The following is a 25,419-nucleotide window of genomic DNA, read 5'->3' as shown; positions in this document are numbered from 1 at the left end:
GGATTCAGCTCTAGGAGAAGAAATTATTTCCATGCATAGCTGAAGGCATCAAAATACCCTAATTTCCAGTGCATCTTATGCATATGCTGGAGTCTGTAGCATCTGAACAGTGGCTGACAGTGGAGCTGGTGCCCAGGGTGTTCAGAGTGCTGAGGCAGCAGCAGCAACTGTGATTAGAGACAAATATTGTATACCAACAGTAATCATTCACCTAACTGGTAAGACTAAACCCAAGCAAGCCAAATCCTTGTCTCACCTTGCCGCTTCTCTTTCCTTAGTCTAGCCTTGATGGCAGTCCCTCGTGCTTCAGTGTAAGCATTTGGATTTATCATTGTGCAACAAATAATGTCCTATTTGAAAATGTAATAGATACATGAATGCACAACCTTAGCTTTCCCCTGATAGTAAGTTTGTCATTTCTCACTGTTTTTCTATACTACCCCTTAGCAAGTACTCTTTGTTCTAAATGCTTGCAGTAGGTTGTCCTTGGCTGGATGCCACAGGCACATCAAAACCACTTCATCAATCTCTCTCCCTAGAAGGACAGATGTCTAGGGTTAGTGCCATGGTTTTTGGAAGTGGGGGACCACAGAGACGGCTCCTGTGTGAAGCTGCTGGAAGCTTCCGCATCTCCAATGTTGGCCCTGCCTCTGGCCAAGCCAGGCAGATATGGGAAGCTGGATGCTCCTCTGCAAGTGACATATTCATATCCTTTGCAAAAGGTATATGCAGAGTGTATATTGAATCCTACTGTACTTTGCTCTCCACCTTGCACATTTGGCTCATAGCTTGCACAAGCACACACATACATAAACAGATATTATCACTTTCTCTTGAAGAACTAGTTCTTAATGGAATATTTTTTAAGTTGGTCTTCACACATATATGGATATACATCCTTTTCCATTGGCAGTTATAATCATGAAAGTGTTTATCATTTCCTGACTGAACCTCACCCTGCATTTTCTGTCATCTGCTTATTGCTGTCTTCCTGCTAGAAGCTAATTCAGCTAGATATGATTTCTCCAGAGCTCATAGCAGACAAAAACTGATTAAGCTAAAACACTCCGACTGAAATGTGTCAGGGAACAACCATCTGAGTAGCTTCACTAGCAGAAGCAGCAATTGCTGTGTTGGAGGGTGGCAAGCGGTGACTTTGCTTGCTGGTACAGCTGCAGTAGAAAAAGGGTACATCTGCCTCTGAAATATTTAAGCAGGTGAGAAGTCATTAACAGAGAAAAAAGAATTAAGAATTTGCTGGAGAGAGTGAAACACTAATTCAGTCTCAAATAACGGTGCTGGAAAGCAGAGCAAGTATTATGTCATCAGGAAGCAGAAGCTGATAAAAGAGTAGATGCCAATGAATGACAAGCCTTGAGACACATTACAGCTGACTCTCAAAAACTTGTGACTTCAAGCTGCAAAAGAAATATTAAATCTGATTTCTGATTTCTGTTCATATTCTTCCTCGTTGTTCTCCTTTAATGACAACACATATTACATACAAAACAAATCAAATAACCCTATCTTAGAAAAAAACCACACAACCCCCCCCCCCAAACAAAATAACCAAAAAAACCCAAAAAGCCAACCAACAAAAAAATCCTAATGAAACACCTGGAATCAGATCTCAACACACATAGTGACAAACTACCATGGACGAAACACATTTATGAAATGAGGTCTTGATTCTGCTACTTCAGAAAAGTCTATATACATATCAGGCATATAGGTCCTCTGAAATCAGGTCAGTTTGGAGACAATTTTACTGAAAATAGATTGAAAATAAAGTGTAACATCTTAAATGATCCCATTCTAAAGAAAAAAAAAAAAGTAATGTAAATACAGTGGTACAGGCAGAGTAACAGTGTTAATATGGGTAGGTTTACATGGAGAATCAAACCTTCAGATGCTGTGTTAAATGAGCAATCAGTTTTTACTCTAATGCATTTAATTAACTGAATACTTATAGCAAGAAGGGAAGTAAAACAAGACTAAGCTTGAAGGTTGCCCCTAAGACACTACACCTTCCAGGGATCCTTCTGGGACAATGTTAATTATCCATCAGCTTTCACTCAAGGCTTTGCCCAAAGGCACAAACTAGCCATAAACAATTATTTATAAAATTGATTCCAAAAAAGACCCTTTCAATTCTAAAGCAAAAATATTAAACTCTGAATCAAGTCAGAATCCTGAAAGCATTAAGTAAGCTGAAAAGTCTTCCATTTTATATTATGTAAAGGCTTTAAAGGAAAAATTTGGGTTCATAGATGAACTTGCTCTGAGGCATACACCAGAATATCTACATGCCCATATGACTAGTAGGAGAATTTGTTCTGGAATCTTCTACCAGCTTAATGAAAAGTATTATGTCCTTCCTGCACCCAAGCAGCAAGGATTCATGACAAGACAAGCTAAGTCTTAATAATCAGGCTTCTGCTAATGAGGAATTAGGACAGCCTAGCAGAGCAAATGCTTCAGAAGTTTGTTACTCTCAAGAGAAGTCACTAGCAAAATTATATCTTGCCTTGGGAAGTCTGCAGCATAATTATTCAGATCTGAAATGGAAAAAAGAGGTGAAATATACAGTGTAAGAGTAGAGTCTATGATTCAGAAGTTGCAAAAATGCACCTTAGTATATGAAAACCAAACCTGAGAAGAATTTTTTCTTTATTCATGTGCTGCTTCACAAATATTTGTTGATAGTTGCATTCACATATTTATAAACTATTCATAATATCAAATTTCTTTGAAATTTGAAATGTAGTATAGTTGAGATACAGCAGGGCTGTGTGGAACTTAATGATGCCTTTAAAAGGTGCAGTTTCATGGAGTTTTTAGCCTATCACAATTTTTATTCTTTTCCACATAAATTTCTTCAATGCTGTAGATACTGTGTTTCAACTTATGCACTCTGATTAGAACACTGAAAATTATTTATCTGAAGTGATTACATTGTCAGAATTTTCAGTGCTACAACACTCAAGTCCTAATCTCTATTTATGTTTAAAATACAGTCCCTACTGTTTATTGCACTCATAGAAATGCATCATCATGTAAGAGGCAAAAACAACTATTAACTTTAGGATAGGCACAGATTGCATTCATTAACATTATGAAACAATATGTCAATTTCCACACAAAATATTATTTTGTGTCGATGGAGTGAGATTTTATGGTATTCATTTGCTGTAATAAGAAAACATCAGGGAAAAACTAGGCCTTTGGCAGCTTAGGAAAAATGAACTAGAAAAGGACAAAGTATGTTAATATGCTGCTTCCTCAGCCTTCATTAAATTTAGCATCCCCTCCTTTCTGAAATAGATTCCATCATCTGCAGAAATGTGTGGACCTGCAGATCCTAAAAGTCCTAAAAGCATCACCAGGTTGTAGAGAGACAAGCAGGCAATTTTTGGTCCTTGCTTTCCACTTGGTAAAGCCAAGCATAACATGAGCATTGCAATAAGAACTTCTAGGATGACTGGCCTATTTGTTTTAATAAGATTGTCTGAATGACAAACCACAAGTATGTATCCAAATACTACTTGTTCCATTGCTCACTGCAAATGGAAACCTGGGAATGATACAAAGAAGGCTTGAGTTAAACAAAGAACTATAATCTCAAGTCACCTGTAATTTAAAAGAGAAAGAAAAATATTTCATTTTTACGAGAAGAAACTGAATATCTTGTGCTCCTAATTCATTACTTCTGGTAGTCCATCTGAATAAGTGGGACACCTAGAGAAAAATGGAAATTATTTTCTAGGGACTGAATTACGAAGAAGCTGTTTTAACAGCAGAACATGTTCTCAAAAACTCATTACATGTTACCCCATACTGCTAATAACACTTCCAACAATAAAGTCCCTTTCCAAAGTTTCCGTACTTGACTGGATGAGAATGTGAAGAAAGTAGATGGCAAGTCCTACAAACAAGAGCTTAAATTTAACAGCTTAGGTAATAAAAAAATGAACCGCCTTTATGTGAAACCTCTGGTGGGACCTTTATTACTCCCTGAGATGGTGTAAAAAGAAATAAATGTTTTTTTCTTCTTGACTACCTTCCTTTATCAACTAGTTGCCTCAGACCACACTGCAAGACAGACTCTTCAACCCTGCTGCTCCTTTGGGAATTCAGTCTGGAAAGGGTGTGATGACTCTGTCCAAAAGCTGCTGTTAAATAAAAGTTCCTACAGGGCACACATGATTTGAAAAATCTGGCTATTTCCAGTATCATATAAAGTAGTAGCATTGCCTGGGGGCCAGGAATTGAACAGGAAACCAATATAGAAACACCACAGGAACAAGAAAGGTAATCATTTGGGCAAACTTCAGAATAAATGATCATAGTCAAATATATTAATGTTTTATACTATGTCCAAAGGCATCAGAAAAAGTCAGAGAGCATTAAATGTCAGAAATCTATGCATAGGTACAAAACCAACTCATTGAAATAAACTGGAAACCTCCAAAATTTTAATTTCATGAGAAAAAAATTAAGAATATCAGTAAAGGACATAAAAACCCCTAACTAAAATAATAAACTAAAGCATAGTTAGTGACAATTTCTTTTTCAAAGCATCCTGAACAGCTATACAACGTCTGACCAAAATCCAGATGTGAGATTTAAATTTGTTCAGAAAAAAACCCCAACATATCATTAGATCTTCTAGATCCTGTGTCACTTTCAATCCCAGTTAAGAAAGTTACGGTTGGTTTCTCCAGTTTATAGCTGATGTAAGAACTGGGACAACTATGACTGACTCAAAGTCCAGGCTCCAAATATCCTATCTTTAACTCTTAGTTTAACTTAGAGAAAGTTACTCTGTCTTTGTGAAGATGGTTTAATTCCTAATAAAAATCAAAGTGAGGTTTCTGCTCTTTGTATACTATATTTTAATCAATGCAATTAATAACAGAAGTAAATACTTATTATGCAATACTAGAAAATGAGAAGAGATCTATGGAGCAGAAAACTGCGCCCTAGTTACCTATATATACTTAAAGGCTGTAAAAACTCCTTTTGACTTTTGAAACCTAACTTTGGCCGCTAAAAAAATTTTAAAAATGAGCCTTGGAGAGCACTAGAGATAGGAAGCTTCTTTAGAAAACAGTTCATGACATCAGCGATGGGCAGGATTTATGAGCCTTCACGAAACAGTTTAGCCCTAAAACTTGTACCTGCTACTCTCTTGAATTAACAACCCCAAAGATGACATCGCATTGTGGTAAAGCAATAACTATACAGACAACTTAAAAAACTTTGAAGTGTAACTGAAATGAAGACCAGTTTTCAGATGAATGATATAGTTCAAAAAGAAAGAAGGTTACATCAATAAACAAATAATCCAGGCAATACACAGAAATTTCAAATATAGGGAAAAATAAAATGGCTTTAATGAGTCCCTAAGAGATTGTCTTCGATGTGTGATGTAGCAGTGTACAGAGATTCCTGAGCTAGCACCAAATGGGCTTACTGGCAACTAGAAGAAGAAAGGAAGCATCACAGTCCTCCTAATCAACCTAATTAGGTCTGATGAGTGGCAAGAACACTTAGCTGAGGTGCAGCAACTCATTATGTTCCTCACACAGTACTGTAAAATGTAGATACATAGGTTTATTTGAGATAAGTTTAGTGTAAGAACAGGAATACATAAAATTGTACTGTGTTTTACAATGACAATATTGTCTGAAGGTTTTCTCTCTGGTAGCTGAACCTCATCAGTGTTATATTAATGTCCCGAAACATCTTGTATTTGTAAGGGATGCTCTAAATATAGATATAGATGTATATATACATATATATATATACACACACACACACATATATATACCCACACATAAAGGATATATTTACACATATATGAAATTATAGATATATAAGGCATATATATATAAACAAATAAAATTACATGTGATTTTTAAAGTAGCCTCTTTAAATAAAATGAAAACACTTACATTCTCCAACTGAAAAAAACCAATCCTTTTCTTTCTATGGCATCTGCTTTGAATATTTACCAGGAATTAGGTACTATCAAATGGCATTGTTTACATAGGGGAAAAATAAAATTTCAGGAGAAAAAAAATTACTATAGCTTTAAACATTTATAATTTTTGTTGCAATTTAATGAAACAATACAGTGGTGCAATAATGGCTTTCTTTGCCAGGTACAACTCTAAGTAAATTTGGTACTAATTCAAGTGAACATCTGCACACCGAGTAACCTGTTTCTACTGACTCTCTAATACAGCCAAAGTGAATTACTACTAATTACAAGAAATCATTTGGTTTATTTTAGAAAATAAATATTATTTCTTTTAATTATTTCCATGAGCAAGAAAAATCCAAATTAAAGATCAGTTCCTCTCCTTACATTGTAAAAACAGGCTGCATTTTAAGAAAAATTTAGTCATCGACAAATATATTTCAGAAGCCTAAATTTGCACCATGATTTAGTTGTCAAAATAAAATTTGCATCAAAATAAAAAAAATAAATGAACAAAAATATATACTTGTGCCAAATGAGCTAAAACTTTTCAATACGATTGAAAACGTACCAAAGTATAAACTAGTGAATTTGAATTCCCTTCCTCTGTACTGTCCCATTCCTGTTCCTCACATTAAACATACCATTTTTTTTCTGTATGATTTTCACATAGCTTCAGACCAAGGAAGCCCCATTTGCCAAGCCCTTTTGATACTTTTCAGTGACAATCATCTTGGCCTCACAATCCCTTGCTGTAATTATAACCTCTGCTGTCTCCTACCCTGAGCTATACATCCACGCATGCAACGACCATGCCCACTGCCCTGGAGCTTGCCACCCCAGATGACTGTGTTTAGGATTTCACGTGGGGTCTTACACGTTCTTGATTTCTAATGTTAAGAAGTCCGAGGAAATCTCAGGCTTTCTGGGATGTATTTCTGGGTAAAAACAAAAAGCGCAAACCTGCATCCAGTTAGAGACAGAATCAAACAACAAAGAAGAGTGCCACATAAGCATGAAGGCCACACTTTAAGTATACCCTCTGATAAATTCCCAGTGTCCTACCTCATCCAACGTTCAGTAGCAATCATTTCAGCTGAAATACCTGCAACATTTGAGATGAACATTTGTACAAAGTTCCCATCCTGACAAACTTTGAAGGAAGCTGGACTGACTGGTCTGTTGTCAATGAGACTGAATTACCTGACTGCTGCCTTTCAAAGAAGCTTATTACAGGAAAGTGGGGTTTTATTTTTTGCTTTTGTGAGAATCGCAAGATCTTTAATTTTTCAATTACAAAGAACTACCTCTGAATGTGCAATATTGTTAAAATTACTTTTCCAAAGCACCTGACATATAAGTACATCATTAGGATTATTGCTTTGTACAGTTTGGTAAAGAACAATATAATAACAAGGAAACACTGGTTACCTTTGTATGAAACTAAGTAACAGTAAATAAAGATTCAAAAGGATTTATTTTTAGATTACGGCGTATTTCTTATGCAGAAACTCATGAATTATTTTCTCATTCTAATTACACTATTAAACCTCTTTTGTGTGCAAAGTGTTTTACTCCGCTGCTTTAGTTAAGGTTCTGGAAGAGAAAAAAAGAGTCCTTTTGGCTCTACTCTGTATCTAATGTTGTTATTCATATGATACTGATGTTCCTACATCTCAAAGAGCAAATATGGTTCATAGGAGTTTTGCTGCTCTCTGTCATCAGTGCTAACACCACTACTGCCATGTATTCCCTGCATACTGACAATTTCCTGATGTTTTGTTTTTCCTCAAGTACAGACGTTGTTCTTTACAATTAACAACTTCTTTATCAAGCTTCTTAATTATAGAAATTGTTTGAAACATCTTATGACAACCAGGATGGAAGGTCCTCATTTTTGTGACCCCGTACACATAGCTGGTCTAGAATTTTCCTGAGAAAGACTGTAAGATTTACTTTTCAATTACATTTTTCATTTGATTTCATAAGCCTCCTGGAATTACCTCTCTCCTTCTTCACAAATAACTGCACTGCTAGTTAATTTCAGCTACAATTTTAATGCCTTGTGTTGCTATATTTTGTATTATGAAATCCTTTGAATCCGATGACATAGACTACACTAATACACACCACAGACAAATATATTCCTGATATGAATAATAACCTTTCCTTTTTGTTAGGATTTTGTAACAAGACTGAATTTCCCTTACTGATAAAAAATAACATACAATAATAATAAAGTAAATAAAATAAAATAAAAAATAAAATAGATGCTTGATTTGTTTGAAGTAGTCTTACTTTAAAATCTCAGCTCTTGGTTCTTTTTATGCTTTTTATGTTAAATTAAAAAGCCTCTTAGCTCTTGCTATTTTCACCCCATGAAGGTTCTCAAGCACTGTAATCAAGTCACTTGTAAAAATGAAACAGATTGAATCCTTTAAATCTTCTGCTGTGAATCATTGTCTCTACCTCCTAAGTAGCTCTTTTCTGCATTCTTCCTAAATTTAAAAATGTGAGACTGAAAGTAACAACTGAAACAATTGATAAACAATTGTTATCATATTTTGCAGTAATACTGAAATAATGCTGACTAAAAAAAGAAAAAAGAATAAAAATGTTTTAAAAAACGCAATAGCTTCCAAATATATCAAATTGGAACAGAAGTTTGACAAGTCACATGGCTCCTGTCAAATATACTGATTACTGTCAATGTGTATGCTTAAAACAGGGATTTCCTATCTTGTTTATTCTGCTTATTGTGAAACTAAATTTACATGTGTTATTGCCAACAAAAAAAGATCTGTACCAGTACTGGTTGGTTAAGCAGAAACTTATTGATGTGGAGGAGTAAAAAGTTTTATTTATATCCAAATACATCAAATTTAAAAGTTCACTGAAAAATTACAGAATTAATTAAATTATAGATAAACCTTCCTAAAAGCCAGCTAAATTGCCACACAATGTGGGTGCTACTCTGCAGGCTTTTAGTCTGCTAATTTAAAGGCTTTAAACCTGTTTATTGCTGATGAGTGTTAGGCTGACAGCTCTGAAGACAGAAATATTCTATTTATCTACTGGTCAGATCAAGCAGTGGAGTTTCTTTCTTATCGTGTAGATACCTGAAATTGTAAAATGAAACTTGCATTTTATTTCCTAATCCTTATTTCCAGTTACTTACATGCCTGTGCTGGAATGGAGGTAAAGAAATAACAAAATAACTAATAAGTTAGTTACTGTTAACTAAGGAATTTGACAGTTCTTTAAGGGCATAATTTTGTGTTTCTTCATGAGCCCAGTGAACTCCCAAGCACACAGGCTGATACTGAAGCCTCCAGTGAATGCAGTGTTGGTTGATGCAGTTAGAAGTGATGATGAAAAAACAATTGATATGTCATCTATTTCACATCCGTTTCAACTGTTAGAAACACTAAAGGAACAGATGAATAGGTAGGTGGCTACTGATGTGAAAACAGGTAGTCAGGAAGCCATTTTGTGCAGGAAAGTACAGCAATGTTATTTTCAAATACTCTGCTCAGAAATACTGGAAAATAAAATAATGAATTTAAGAAAAAGAAGTCCACAAAATAGCAAAGATGTAACAAAAAAATCGTAAAACCTACGGAATCTATTATGCTTCTAAAATAAAGTTCATATGAATTATCAATGAAGAAAAACAAAAAACCAATAAAACTGCAAGGGCTACATCCTGGGAAATACCACAATTGGAGAGGAATGAAAATGAAAAATTCAAGACACATAATATGCAAGATGCTCAAGACTGCAGAACATGATAAGTTTCTAATTACTGAGGCAATAAATCCTCATTAATGACTGCAAAATTAATACATTCAAATGCAAATGGAAATAGATTCCCTTGAACTACTCAGATTTCAGGAGTCAAAGTAATTATGATCTTCTCTGAGATTTAAATCTCTCATCAGCCCATAAAAGGGATCAGGTTGCACCTTCAACTAAAACATTTCAACTCAGATTACAGAAGAATGGAAGAGATAAGAAATTTGGCAAAAGTAATAGATTTAATTCATATGCATGCATATATAAATACACACACTCGGGACACAGTGATGTTACAAGTTTGTTTATGCAAGGGACCATTTTCACTGCTCTTGATATTAAAGCATTTAACCTAATACTAAAAAAACTGCCTGGACCTAATTTCCATTTATTGCTGTACAATAAAACTTTTAAAGTATATTGCAAATTCTTCAGAAGTCGATATTGTTCTATTGTCCAGCTTGCTCCAAACCTAGTCTCAATGCACCTAAAACTCAGAGAAGACATCTCAACATAATCATAGTACATATTAGGACTTTTCCAGAAAACACAAATACACTTAGGTCTAAACGAAGGACTGGTTTTGGCCTACAAGAGGTGAGAATTGAACTACAAAATACACCTCTTCAGAACTGAGAACAGAAGTCAAAAGAGGAGAAAAAAAGCTGCAAGGGATGATATCAAAAAGTACATTATAGCTAAAAAAATAGTAAAAATGCTGTGACACTTAGGGAAAAAAAAAAAAGGAAAGGTCATAATTAAATGTGTCCATACTGTCACAACTATTTTTAACAATTTATCCTTTGCTATCTGTAATTTTATTTCTGGAGAAATTTAGCTTTTCTTTACCAGCTTAGATCTACTTTGCCATGGCCCAATCTCACCAGAGGATGAACCATGCTATCTGTGTACTCTTTGGTCTGGTAGGAATTCCAACCAAGCTTTCCAGTGACTGTAAAAATTACTGACATTTTTTTCTGCTTCTTCCTCCTTCATCAACTTTTTGTAGCAAGTCAGTCCTGCTCAGTGAGGTCCAAACTACTAAAATGTATTTTAACAGCTATTTGCTAACTGTTAGAAGTTATCCACTTTGCTAGAGCTTTGGACTGATCCCCAAAGGTAGTTGGTTGTCCTCATCTCAATCCAAGTATTTAATTTGGGCACAAATTAAATAGGACTTGGCTGCTATCAGATATTCCTTTAATGGGTGCTCTGGCAGTAAAGTGGGCAACATTCGACTTACAGAACTCAAGAAAACAAATTATAGTTCTTATATGTAGGACATTATACAATTACCACCTTAAAGCATAAGGACTTTGCTCAATATAAAATTTCCTTTCTGGTAAGAATTAAAGAGTTCTACCAGCTTCCTGAAACATTTCCTCCAAGTTACAGCATTGACAGCTCTCCTCAAAGAACAAAGGAACACTTAATTTTTCTTTCCTCACTTCCGTAGTGACTTTACCTATGAAAGGTAACTTTTCAGCAAAACTGTGGACTATGTCCTTAGCTCTCCTACCTGAGAACTTATCTAAGCTACTACTATGCAGTAGAGAGTAATGCATAGAGCATATACAGGCAATTTTGCAGGAAATAGCAAGAAAATATGAAAGTAATTTTCAAAGCAATTATCAGGCTAATAGGTTAGTATTTCTTCACTCTTCATGCAAAATTCACAAGAGTCCAGTTACTTATTGGGCCATATGCAAGCCAACATATTTTTGGAAAACAATACATAAGGCTCTTAAAACTATTTCAGAGGCTATTTTTGAGTGGCATTAAGATTCCAGGAGTGATTCCAGGAGTAGCTCACTCTTTGTGTTGCTAAAAAAAAAAAAAAGTGCTAATAAATGCTGGTCTCAATGTTTCCATAAAGAACATAGCAAAATGCAGGCACAATCTATGTGTGATTTCCTAATGACCAAATATTGATTAGAAAACAAAACCTTTTTAATTCCCTTGATCAATATGTCATGTGGAGGTGGGAGGAATCACCCTTAATTTATGTAGACAAACATACAAGGTTGCTAGCCCTTGTTTCTTTGTTTTTTCAGATGGAGTTCACATTACCTTTAGATAACACCAAGATAAAATTATCAATCACATATTTGTATGTCATCTTGCTTAGTAGGGCTGACAAGTTTCAGGTGTTGGAATGGGCTGCCCAAGGAGGTGGTAGATTCTCTATTCCTGGAGGTTTATAAGAAGAGACTGACGTGGCACTCAGTGCCATGGTCTGGTAACCACAGTGGTAGTGGGTCAAGGGTTGGACTTGATGATATCAGAGGTCCTTTCCAATCCAGATGATTCTGTGATTCTGTGATTCCATTTAAATACTCAGTGTGTCAGCCATAACCAGTTCAACACATTAGATAAACTGGATGTTCGAACTATGTGTACATTAAACTAACAATAAACATAGGATAGCATGCATTAGATTAAGACTTCTTCATTACTTATTTTTACAGTCAGGTTAAAAGTCAGGACATTTATAATAGACTAAGAATGTACACATATTCAGCTCATGCAGCTCTCCCTTTTACTGCAATAACCCAGTTGTGTCTGAACTATTTTCAACCACTCTTAGTTGTGTGAAAGACAGAGCAATGCACCAGTGGAGAGGGAACATGTTCCACCACAGAACTATTTAGACTTTGAATTCAAATCAGTTTCCCAGGCAAGGTTACAACTAACTAATCAGAGAAAGCAAGGTAGGGAATACACAACTGAATGCTGTATTAAGGAAATGGGAACCAGGGAAAGGTGAGATATTTTCTAGTAGTAGCCACCTCCTGGGTTATGTAAAAAAACATTTTTTAGCTCTACTCAAAGTGAGTGTGCTGCATGCAGTAAGAATATGAAGTAGTCAAAGAATTAAGCTTTGAAGAAAAAAAAAAAGTAGTTTGTGACTCCCTATAAGGGTCATTTAAAAAAAAAACAATAAGAAAGTGTAAACAGATTGCGTTGGGGTCATTGGTCTACACAATCTTAGATCACAGCAAAGGGCACTAAACAAGTTAATGCATAAAGAATATATCTTGCTGTCTCAAAGTCTTGAACCCAGCGTACAAGTACATATCCCATTAGGTTCAGTCTCAGTTAAGCATTTATAGGTCATGCTAAGTATTAATTTCAGAATGATCTACACAGATTATGCCAACTAGGACATAGCCAGCTGGCTGGTCAGCTAGAGCAAACACTTTATACTGTACTCAGAGGTAATTTCTTTATTAGTTGAGACATAATGAAGAAAATTAAAGGACTCACAGAAATATTCCAAGCCATTATGCTGCATCTGCAAAAAGCATACTTTCTCCAAAATCCATTTCTGACTTCATGCCTTGTGAGAGAAACCTGTAAACTATACATCACATAACAGTAACAGCTCTTTTTCATTCATCACAAATTTCACTGATCCCTTCTGAGTTTAAAGACATTATACTGTCAATTTATATGTTCTACCCAAACAGAAGTTTTTTTCCCATCTTTCAGTATTTGAATGACTTAGGATTCTCTTCTGACATAATTCTTATTTCCTGTGTCTCCTGCCTCTTGTAAAAATTCTACCTGCCATCTGGTTTCTGAATCTACTTTGTGAAACTGGAGAGTATAGAATGAAGTAAACTTTGATTGCATGGATTCACTTTTAAATTTTATTACAGAATTCTTTAAAATCATTACAGTAGATTGGCTCCAAAATATATTGCCTTTTGAAGGGATAGAGCCTAGAAAAAAACTATGCCCACAAATAAAAGAAAGAATGTAGTCTTTTAGGTTGTAAGTATATAAGAAATAACTTGAGCCTTTTATCACCCAGAGGCATGTCCTTCTTGCAGTTTTTCTAACCCTAATCAGAGAAAATCAATATGATTCTCATTTTCTAAATGGACAATCAAGGCACAAAGGCAGCAGTAAGATATCTGTCTCACATCTCTTTCTATTGGAAATGCCCTCAAACCATCTCAGCCCCAGTATACCGAAGCAATACAATTCTTTTAGTAGATTAAAAAATGAAAAATGTAACAAAAGTCCAGGCCATTTTGCTTCACATTTCTGTATTAAACAAAAACTCTGCAATAAATCTCTACAAGAAATTGAGAAATTGGAACGTAAATTAGGAGGGGTTTCTTGTTCCAATTAATGCATACAAAAGAAATAAAATGTCACAAAGCAGAAAAAAATGTTAAATTTGGTAAAAAAACCCCACATTCACTAAGTATTTGATAGAGAAAAACACATTTTAAACTAGCTCCCCCTATAATACAGAAGTCTTATCACGTAATCAGTATTAGGAACTAGTGGTGACTAATTCATTTCCATTGAGGCAAAGTGAGAAAATTATCACAAAAGAAAAAAAAAAAACCAAACCTAATATAGTGAAGCAAATCCAAAAGCTATTTACTTGCATTTTGAAAGAAGTCAGGTAATAATTCCAACACTAAGCCATCCTCATTTACTGTATTAGATATATAAAACAAGTATGGTAAAATAGAACGCCTAAAAGAATCTCATACAATATTGACAAATAACACATTCAGAAGCAGAGATAACAAATGGCATAAACTTTTAACGTCATCATATTTTTAATCCCTGACACGTACTGGTATCTTCTAAGCTTATCATTACTTATGTTCTTCATTTATTTAAGAATAATAGAAATCGATCTTAAGTATTATAGGCACATTTTCAGAGGTGCCAAAAGCTGAAAACGAGTGGTTGAACTAAAAAGAAGACAGGTGTCCTACACCTGAGACCTTTCATTGGCTTCCTAGATGCTCAGGCATTTTTATAGACCACTGTATGCATTTAGGGAAAAGGACATTTTCAACAGCTCCCCCCCTTGAGTGTTGCAGTATCCTGAATACTTGCTGGGAATATTTATTCACCAAGGTGTGGGAAGAGCATTTCACGATGACGAGCAAAAGGCAAGTAAGAGTTGTTCAGCTGAAAATGAAAACAACAGCAAACAAGAACAGCTAAATAAAGAAAACCCTAACATAGCACTCTAGGCTGCAATTAGGATCCTCATGTAATACCCCACAGCTCAACTCACCAGGCACAGCTGAAGGGCCCACTGAAGGAGTGCACAACAAACAGACCAAGGAGTGAGGAAGATTAATGCTTTCTCTCTTCCCCTGATCCTTTTAGGCTCACTGCTTAGCTAATTTTCTGGGCCACCTGTTTGTCAGCTGTGTCCCTCCTGTAAACTGTTTAAGAGCCTTAGCTCCTCTTTCCTCACCTTTTGCTGATTCTTGCCTGTTACTTTGGTTTAAAAAAGAATAATGAAGAAGATGTGGATAACACTTTTAGTGGAAATGGTAACCGAGGCTACATCTATTTTATGGTTTTCACTTGTAAAGTGAGCAAAGGTATTTGCTTATTAAATAAGAGATGGTGGCAGAAGTCAGTAACTACAAGTGGTTGCAAGGACTTGTGAAGCCGATTAAAGTGAAAGAAATATGGCTTGAACATCCCTCAGTGGCTTATTATGAAAATGGCTATAGTTAAGAATAAAAATTTACCTATTCAATTCATCTATTATGTTTTAGTTCCTATAATAAGACGGAAGGCCTTATACATAAACTCTTGACAATGAAAATAAAGAATACATCATGCAGCATGAATTTTAGAAACCGTCCCATTTTTTCAGATCACTTAATTGTATTTATTCATATCCATTTCTTCCTTCAAATTATTTTCACTAAAATATCCTACTGAGAGACTGTCATACAAAACTACTGTCTTCTGTGGTGTCTTCTGTAAATTTATCATTTTCTTTGACTTAAATAAATTTTGAGGTAATTGTTAGTAACAAAGTCTAGCAGTTATTTCATGTGGATGATTTTACACATCATCACAAGAAACATCTGATTTGATCCAGCTCCCAAGGGTACATCCTCAATATCAATTTCAAGTCTGCCTCTAGCACCTCTTCCCTGAAGAAAGTGCACGGTCTACTCTTTAGGTAGAAGAGTGCTTATAAGAAAAGCATCTAAAATCATCAAGACCATGAATATACCAGCCTTTTGAATCAGATACACTATAACTCGAAGGAAGGTATTTTTGAGTGGAACTCCTTCAAATTTTGAGTAATTTGGCACTTCAGATGACTTCATAAAGCCTAGTTATACTATTAATTCCAATGTGACAATAGTAAAAAACTTTAAACACTGGACTGTTGTGAGGACAAGACTGCTGCAGCATGGTTAACATTTTTGTCTCAGTGATATAGGGGGTACAAAATGCTTTTAGCATTTTCCATTATTCAACTGTGTAATAACAAAACAGAAAAGGGACAATCAGTGGCATTCATTGCAAAAAAGCTCTGCTCCTCTCTAAACTGAGGTTATACATTAGAATGATAGAATTATTCCTTTTCACGTAGGAATATGTCTGCTTGCTCACAAAACCAAAGAGAACAAATTGTCTACTTTACAAACAATTCTGCCATTGAATGCTTTGTAAGAATTTCAAAAGCAAGTGTTATTATTTAAAATAATTTTAAAAACTGGTGCATTTCAGTATGCTTCTCATCCATTATTTTAATATAATAAATTAGTGTCATGTAAGTTTTTCAGTGTGAGTGCGTATTTCAACAGGATTTATTCCACATATAAATTCTTCAGTCCACTCGCAACGTTATTGATTTTCAGCATGGAAAAGGTGGTTAGGATCCCTTCCTATCTGTTTAAAAGGCATACACCAAGATCATTTTGCATGTCCTACTACTGTATTGACCAGAATCATTTGCAGCACTCCCAATGATGTCCAGAGGTTGAACAAATTAGTTTGGTGCTAACTTGTGCTCCCTCTGCTGGCTGAATAAAGCATGAAGAGAAAATTAAAGTGTAACCATTGTGCCAGTATTACAAAGGCAGAATTATTATTTGAAATTTTCTAGCCACACTAACAGTACTATATAAAAGATAATTTTATTCTGATTTAATTCTAAGAGGATGAAATGTATATATTTGGATTGGGTTTTCATTTACCCTACTTCATATTTACTAAATAAGACAATGTATCTATAATTTCCAGATATGATGGCTTGTAAAAATTGCTAGTGATTAATCGGATCGTTATTTGAGTCAGCAAGAAGTAATTTCTTTCCATTAGTTTAAACATGTCACACCATGTCAATTAAAAATCCATTTAACACCAGCCCAACAATAATAAGCATTTTGGAATGAGGCACCAGAAATTCTCTTTGTGACTAAAATTTCCCTATATATGGTGAAGGAATCTGGCTTAGTGTTGCAAGTAAATTCATTCTTCACCAGAAGTTTGCCTACAGCAAGAACTGCAAAAGACAAATTTTTCTTGCTGTAATGAATTTTTAACACACCAGCACCAGATAGCTATAAGCATTAGTTCATTTTCATGGTTTTACAGTAACTGTTTCTTGTTTTTCTCTTTGGGTAACAGGAGCATTACCCAGATCAAAAAAGGCCCTAAAATCTAAGAAAATAATGTCATCAGTATTCACCCAGATGATGATAGTAGCAGAGAAACAAGTGGAAAATGCTATCTTTAACATTCTTTCCCCTCCCCCTCCCCCTTTTCTGTTTTCTTTGGACAACAACTATAGCATTCAACTAATGCTATCACAAAACCTGAGCACATGCAACTGATTATACATGACTGAGAATTTTATCGGGAAACATAAGCAAGATGAACTGACGTAAAGACTGGAGATATTATGTTGCTTTAAAAAGAATGAAAATCCAAAGTACTGTGTAAAAAGCCACTACATTCACAAGAAATTTTCTTCTTCATTTCAGTTGTCAAAAATTTGGTCAGGAATTAAGAAGAGTAAATGATGCACCTTTGCTTTATTTCACATTTTTGTTAAGTCATTTTGTAAGCACCTAAACATTTCTACAACAGAATTGCAAATCTGCATGGCTTACACTACATATGACTATGATATTGATGATGGGACAGTTCCTTTAGGTATTCTCACAGATGTGGGCTGATCAATGAACTCTGAGTTAGTTGTGCTACTCAGCAAATGTCAGTTTTGTATGAAGCTGCATTTAATATACTAAGTAAGGGAAACTGTACTAAATTTGGATTAAAAGATAGACATGACTTTCAAAACTCCTGAGCTGTGCAAAAAAAAAAACCAAAACAAACCAAAGCCAAAAATCTCCCCAAAACAACCAACCAGACAACCAAAAAAAAAAAAACCTCAAAAAAGACCCAAAAAAACCCCCAAACCAAAACAACCCTGAAGGAAGATCAATGAGATCACAAAGCCCTAATAGGAAATCAAAGCTAATACAAAAGGTTTAGACATGACACTGCTTAGATCAGAGTACATTCCACTCTATTCACTGCCTGAGGACCCACTGCACTGCCCCAAGACAGGATGTCTCAGTTGTTAGTAGGTGTCATATTGATTTGTGCTTTTGTCAGGAAGCAAGAAGAAATGTAGTGAAAAGCAGCAGCACACAACATCTCTTGCAGGAATACAGAGGAAAACTACGTTAAAAACAAATGAACAGACAACAAAAAAAACAAACAAAAAAATTCCAAAAAAACAAGTAACACCCTTAAGAGAGAAGCGGGTGACAATAGGCAGAATGAAGTAAAATTTCTTGTCTGATCTGACTTGTGACCCACAAAATTAAGGACTGTTTATTCTGTGTCACTGAGCCAAACGGCACAGCCTCTGCCTCTCCAAAGTCACCGTGCTTTGACTAAAATGGGTGTAACATTAATTTGTCTTTGCAGAAGAAACATTAATTCATCATGTTTTAAAGACCATTCCCCCCCATTCTAGTAGGTTTTTCAATATAACTCAATGATGAGACTTTAGGAAACTATGCCAAAAAAATCCTGTTCAGATAAGATAATGTCATATTGAATGCTGACTCTACTCGCCGGGCTTCACTGCACATCAATTCCTGAAAAGGCCATTTGGGAGCAATCCTGTAAAGTGCCTGTGGAATGGGCAACTCCTGGAGTGAAGGACAGCAATTTTAAAATCAGCAACTAAATCTGAGTTTAGCTGTGCGGATTTAAGAACCTTATTTCATCTAGATTAGAGTCCTATTCCTCGGTGTCAGAAGGTATTTGTGACTTTTAAAAGCAAGAATATAAAATAAGGGCCTGGATCACCATAGCTTTATCCTGGTAGGCAGAGGACTGTCAGACATATGCCTTCTTCTTTCTCACAAATGCTGCAATATTTGTGGATTAGGAGAAGGGGATATATTGGACCCTTATAGAGAAAGGCTTGGCTTGAGGCACTCTGACACAATAGGGAATTTATCTTTCACAATCAAGAACGATTTTCTTTCCAATGCTAAAATTTTATCCTAACGGATTATATGTTATCTGCTATTAGTCCCTCTCACTTTGGAAAGTGTTAAAAGTATTTTACAAAATAATATTTCCTCTTGTGTGTAATTTTTGTACAGTTTAAGATGAACTGCATTTAAATAACGAGAGCATTTTAGTAACAAATTTGCAGTTTTCCAAAGAATTAACTGAAAGGTGGAGGTAAAAAATAAATCTGTCATTGACAAAAACTATGACAATCCTAAAATTGAGAAAAAAACTTTCATCTCTTAAAAAAAGACTCCTAAATAAGTCTTAAAACACCTTTAAAATGTTTTTACACGGAATTGATTTTAATTAATTTTCTTCTAAAAATACTTTAGAACACAAGTAAAGTTCTATGTTGCTATGTCAATTATACAATTTATAATTTATGTTAAAACACCGCATAATAAAGATTTTATGGAAGAATCAAAACTATAGACATGTAAACAAGAGATATTGGATTCTAAATTTCTTGAAGCTATATACATATATCTTGGATTTGATTTCCTAAGGAGCTACTTAAACTTGCATAAGTAGTAAAGAAGTGATAGAAGAACTGGAATTTTGATACTATCTGGTAAATGTCAGATATGTATCTCTTTAAACCTGAAAGTACATACAGTTTAGAGAAATGTACTGAATAGAAATTCGGGTTTATTTGAAAAAATAAAAGTTACTGTTATCATCTATTAATAATTCAACAGAAACAATGATGTACAATATTGTATCTATCTTGTACACTATATTAGTATCTTTATACATGAATCCTCACTTCCCAAATTAATAAAGAAGCCATTAAATAGCTTATTTTTTTTTTTATTCCATGCCATCAATAAATTCTTCATCTTTCTACTACATTTTTCTCCCCCTTCCAAAAGAAATTGCAAAAAAATCAATGTAAATTTTATCAATTTAAGTATAACTTTGAGAAAAATACTTTCTCCAATTTAAACACTCACTTCAATTCAACAGTAATGACAAGGAGAAAGCAGCAGTTATATATTAACCAGACATCTGACTAGTATGAAAAAGTGACACAGTATGCAAGCAATAAAAATTACCTAAAGCACATCTTTATCAACTTTGTTCAAGTTTTTAATTTACTTTTTTTGTTTACTTATTTCTTAGTCAAATAGATACATAGTCTAAAGATGCAGGGACATTTCCTTAATATCACTGCCCAAAGCAGGAACACTATTGATCTCTTTGCTCTTGACCAAGACTTCTATCTTTGTGGTAGCCTACAATTAAGTATACCATTAATCTTGGTCAATATTCTCAGTTCCCCTAATCTTATGAAAATATTATCACCTACCTATTCAGCCTTAATAGGAATCATGGCCTAGCACCTTTTGTTGTCACTTTAGCTGTATTATTTGAGACGTAAATGAGTCAAGAGCTCACAAAGCATTTTCAGTGAGCAAATCTCTGAATATGCTAAATATTTTGTTAATCCCTAACAGATATTTATCGTTTCAGTAACTGCCCACTTGTGTATAATGTATCCTCTATCCATATACCAAAGCACGTAAAGTACATATGCTTATTATTGATCATGACAACAAAAAAAATTATCTTTTTTTTTTTGTTTCGATCAGGTTTTAAACAAATAAAGATTTGCTCATGCCGATGATTTTTTTTCTGTTTTTTTTTTTTAGCTTGCCTCGCTATTAAAACAGTTTTGAAGTTTATCATGAATGATACTCAAATTAAGGGTCTTTTTTATTTTTCATTTTTGTTTTTTTTCCCCCCAGTTATGATACTAGATAGCAATCTTCAGCATCCACAGATTCCAATGATAAAGGCCAGGGATTAAGCACAGCCGATTAACAGTCTGTGTACTCTTCAATCTAGAATTTCTACTGTAGATAAACCCATATTCAGACTGAAGTTATAATAAACAGACTGTCCTCAATATCATTTCCCTAGATGACCTCCTCAAAACTGACATTCAAGTATTCTTGTGGAAAATTACAGTTTACAGTAACTGGGAAAGCATACAAGGTAATATATACCCACACAAGATGATACTGAAGATAAAGCCAAATATTTAGAAACCCATTTGGATAAAATTATTTAAAATAAAAGCACTTTGTTTAATTTTATCTTTATTGCTCGTACTGTATATCTGTAAAATAACTTCAGTATTATTTATTCTTATTATGGGAAGACAAAAAAAAACTAAGACACAATGAAAAATTGCACGTGGTTGCAATTCTTTCCTTTCTAAGGGCAAAGAAATATAAAATTCTCCATCTACATTACAATCACTGAAATGTGTTACTCTAAAGAAAGTGTCAGCACAAACTATTTGTCCAGTGAACAACAGCAAAAGAATAAAAATCCACATGGACAGAACTCCAGAAATACCCTGTTAGTGTTTTGATTTCTATCACAAATAATATGTTCATCTAAAATAAAATTTTAAAATCTCTTAAAAACAAACATAATTTTGCCTATATAATAACGTTTTAACATGGAAAATTCTAAGTAGAGTATGCTGCACTCAAAATCCAGAACATAATGATTATTACAGATATAAACTTTGTAACAGGGCATTTTAATTTCTTCACCTAGATGTTCAAGCTATTTTAAAAAACTATTGTTTTGAGGATTGTTTTCTTTTAATCTTGGTACACTTCAGACAGAAGCAGTAGCATTTCATTAAATAATTACTCTTATCTTCCCACTTGCAGGGACTGCATTCTACTGCTATTTAAATTAGTTTATACTGGCAGAATTCCACTGAAATAATTCTGAAATTAAATGAATGTATGTGTGCGATTATTCTTCAGTTCTTTATTTAGATAACATTATCAAAATCTGATTCCTTTTGACCAAACCACACAAGTAATAAGAAAGAGGTCATGCTAGGCAGTGCAAATAAAAATGCCAACAAATAAAAAAAATAAAATAAAAAAAAAAACCAAACCCACACCAAACCCACAAAACCTGGTCAGTTATTCACTAGAACTGGTTTGCAGTGAGCACCACATATGAGGACACTTAATTCTTTGGAGTTGTTCATCCATTCTTTTCATTGAAGTTTAAAAAAGAATGTAGCATACAATGATTCAGATTAAGTTTCGTAGTCAGAACATTAATTAGGTTTGGATGATTCTATCCACCTTTTCTTACAGACAGAAGACAGTTTGAAAGCTTGTTTAAATAAATCTGTACTTGAGAAAGAACCGAAAATGTGAATTTAACTCAGTCACCCATTTTGAGATCATACTTCAAAAGCTGATTTCATGGTCTGTCTCCATAACAACATAGCTTATTTTTGCCAACTAACACTCATATAATGAAGCATAATGTGTTTAATCAGATTGTAAGGACTACAATTTAAGGCTATTTATGTTTAGTGTGATTTGGAGACACACTAATTTAGGAGGTGTGATTTCTAGGTCAGTTGTCCTTGACCATCGTTATGAGCAGAAAGTTGTGCGTTGTCCTCACAAAAAAAGCTACAATAAGCTATATTTAACTAGTGATAAAATATATAGCATATAATTAAATTTCACGTACTCTCATTTTCATTTTAACGCTTCTTATTCCTTATTGGAACCTGTTAAATCTGCTTGTCATAATGTACAGGAAAAATCTGCTCATCTCTGACACCAAACGGTCTTATTATTCACCTATGTGCTCTTTTGTGCATGGGTTTGTATGTTGAAGAGGATATATAAAAGAAAGTAGATTCTGTTTACATGGGATTTAATGTAAAAATATATTCTAAAACCACAAGGAAGAGTAAGACATACTTTTTGCAGAATTAAGAGGAAAAAAAGATCTGTAACAGGTTAAAATGATCAGTCCTTTCTATTTTTAACCTAACAGCAAATGCCATCATCTATTACATACAAGATGAGGAATTTTATAGTTTGCTAGTCATTCACCACACAGTATTTTATTGTTACCTCTTTGATAACAAGCATTGTTTTCATAGATGTATGTAATTTTCCATGTCTAATTTCCTTTAATTAATAGATGAAACATCTTGGAGGAATATATCAACCTATTAACAATGGATCTTAAATAAAATTAAGTTAGCAGAAATGGTATTCCTTCAGTGAGAACAAATAAAATCTAACCTAAAATGCTTTATTGGGACAAACTTACCCTAGTGACTAATTAAAACCTGCAGGATTAAATTCAGAACACACAAATTTGGGAAAGAATTCTCTTTGTTACTATCCAAGGAGTGGGATGCAGTGCACTGAGACTGGAATAAGGAAAGAACTGAGTGGAAAAAATCTGCTCCCTTGTCTACATGCACACATACCTACATACACATACATGCACACACAGACCTTCTATGCACACATCTTTTCTTTCAGAGCACTTTTCTTTTAAGCAGCTGGGTAGTATTTATGTTTGCAGAGCTCCCAATATTCCCAAACCTTCGCCCTTTATTTTTTGCTTTCAAGTTTTTGCTTCAGCTGATGAGAACAGGAAAAGAAGGTGGCATGTTCATTGCTGGCAAACAGCTTGGAAATTCTGAGTAAAGAAGCCAATCAAGGAAGAAGGATTATAATAATCAAAGTACAAAATTTGCATATTTAGAATATGGCTACTGAGAAATAACAATGTCTTGGTTATGCAAATCAAATGCTGAGCTAAAGTGAAGGGATTTGCATATCTGGGAGAAATCTGTCACGTTATGCATCAGTAACTACATTCTAAATGGCTGAAAGAACAAGCTTCTAGTAGAATATTAAATATAACTGCCAGTAATTTTTTTATATTCTTGTGATACAGAATAAATTGTACTCATTTGAGGTTTGATCAAAACAGGTTCTTTTTGTCTGTAGGAAGCAATACCATTCAGAACCACAAAAGATACATTCAGCATGCCATAAGGCTAGGATTTCTAGGATTAAGATCACAAAAACATTGAAAGAGTTGTGTTACCAACTGTGTTGATCCCTTTTGTCTATAGAAAGTGATTTAAAGTTGCTGTCTTGAGAAAGGATTGCAGAAAACTGATGAAAGCTTAAGGCCACCTGTTCAGGTCTGTGTAGTAAAATATTGTTTACTTCATGTTAAATTTAATGAATGAAGAAAACCAAGTTGAACTGAAAAGCTTCATACAGAAAAATCCTGGAAAAAACTGCAGACTGAATTACTATAACAATTTTCTATTATCTATTAAAATCAAGCTGACTTAAATAGCCTCACAGGTACTATAGTAAAACTAAAAAAAAAAAAAAATCAGGGAAATTCTCCTTTAAAATACTACGTGGCAGTATTTGTACCTTTAAAAATACACACATTACTTCTGGCTAATATTTATTTCCTCTTTCCTCTCTTGGAAAGATAGCTTAGCTGTACTTTGAATGTAAATCTAAGGTGGCCTTATACTCCCTGGCCACTGACTGCAAATGAAGTTGCAGTTTGGTGTCACAATGAAACATGAAAGAGAATACCTGCAAGCATATTCAGTCTGCAAAGTATTACTTATAATACACGCTCAGTGGCATGATCCATTTCCACAGATGAAACATGGAGGAACCAGAGTAAGATTCTTTAAAGCCCTGGCTATTATTCAAGTGCAAGAACCAGCGTGTGCACCGCAGCGCGGTCCTTAGAGTACTTACCATCCTCTGTGGGCACATAGATATTCAAATACAGACAGTCTTCATTCTGATCTTGAACATATGTCACCACAGTATCCAGATTGGCTGTAAACCAGACTGGCAGCATGTCGTTGAGCAGTGACCTCTCATCCAGGTACTGGGGGCAGACGGCGGCAAATTGCGTGGCGTTGCGGACACCTGTCCAGGATGATGGTGGCTCCGGGGGCTGAAATCGCCTTTCTCCAGTCGGAGGAGAAGCATAAGGAACACCCAGGTACTGCTCCACTGGACCAAGGATCTCATTTGGTAAAGGTGTTCTTAAACCACGTATTTTGCCGTAATTCGTGGTAACAACTGGGTATTGTGCTTGGCCATCAATGAGAGTAAATCTTATAGCCAGTGCAGTTATCCAAAGGAGGAAGTTGGAATTCAACATGACACACACTGGGGTGAAGATCAAAGGCAGCCATAGGAGTCCCATTGGTTTCGACATTATTTAAATCAACATCAGCAGGGCTCTTTTTTCCACAGCCAGGAGAAAATTAATCAGTCAAGGAAAGAAGAAAATAATAAAAGAAAAAAAAGAAGTCAAAAGGAGATGAAATGAAGGAAAGCGTAACCTTGTTCAGGCAGTGAAAAAACAAAAGCCGATGTGTGGTAGGTGCCTCAGCTGACTGGCTGTAGACAAATCCCAATGTCAGAAGAAACAGGGGAGTCTTTGCCCCTAAG

At 34.7% G+C, this 25,419-nt stretch overlaps 1 protein-coding gene across 3 annotated transcripts in view; it reads right to left on the bottom strand.

Annotated features, from left to right (window-relative positions):
* NLGN4X (neuroligin 4 X-linked) overlaps positions 1-25,183 on the bottom strand; it is a 119,909-nt gene extending 94,726 nt beyond the window's left edge. For all 3 annotated transcript variants that reach the window (XM_008494746.2, XM_008494747.2, XM_008494748.2), the window contains exon 1: positions 24,712-25,183. In XM_008494746.2, coding sequence (XP_008492968.1) covers positions 24,712-25,183 — 472 coding nt within the window. The remainder of the gene's footprint in view (positions 1-24,711) is intronic.
* Positions 25,184-25,419: the final 236 nt, after the last annotated feature.

This window comes from Calypte anna, chromosome 1 (genome assembly GCF_003957555.1).
Source record: "Calypte anna isolate BGI_N300 chromosome 1, bCalAnn1_v1.p, whole genome shotgun sequence".
Lineage (NCBI taxonomy): Eukaryota > Metazoa > Chordata > Aves > Apodiformes > Trochilidae > Calypte > Calypte anna.
The sequence above is the reverse complement of the archived record's forward strand: the minus strand, read 5'-3'. Positions and strand labels throughout refer to the sequence as shown.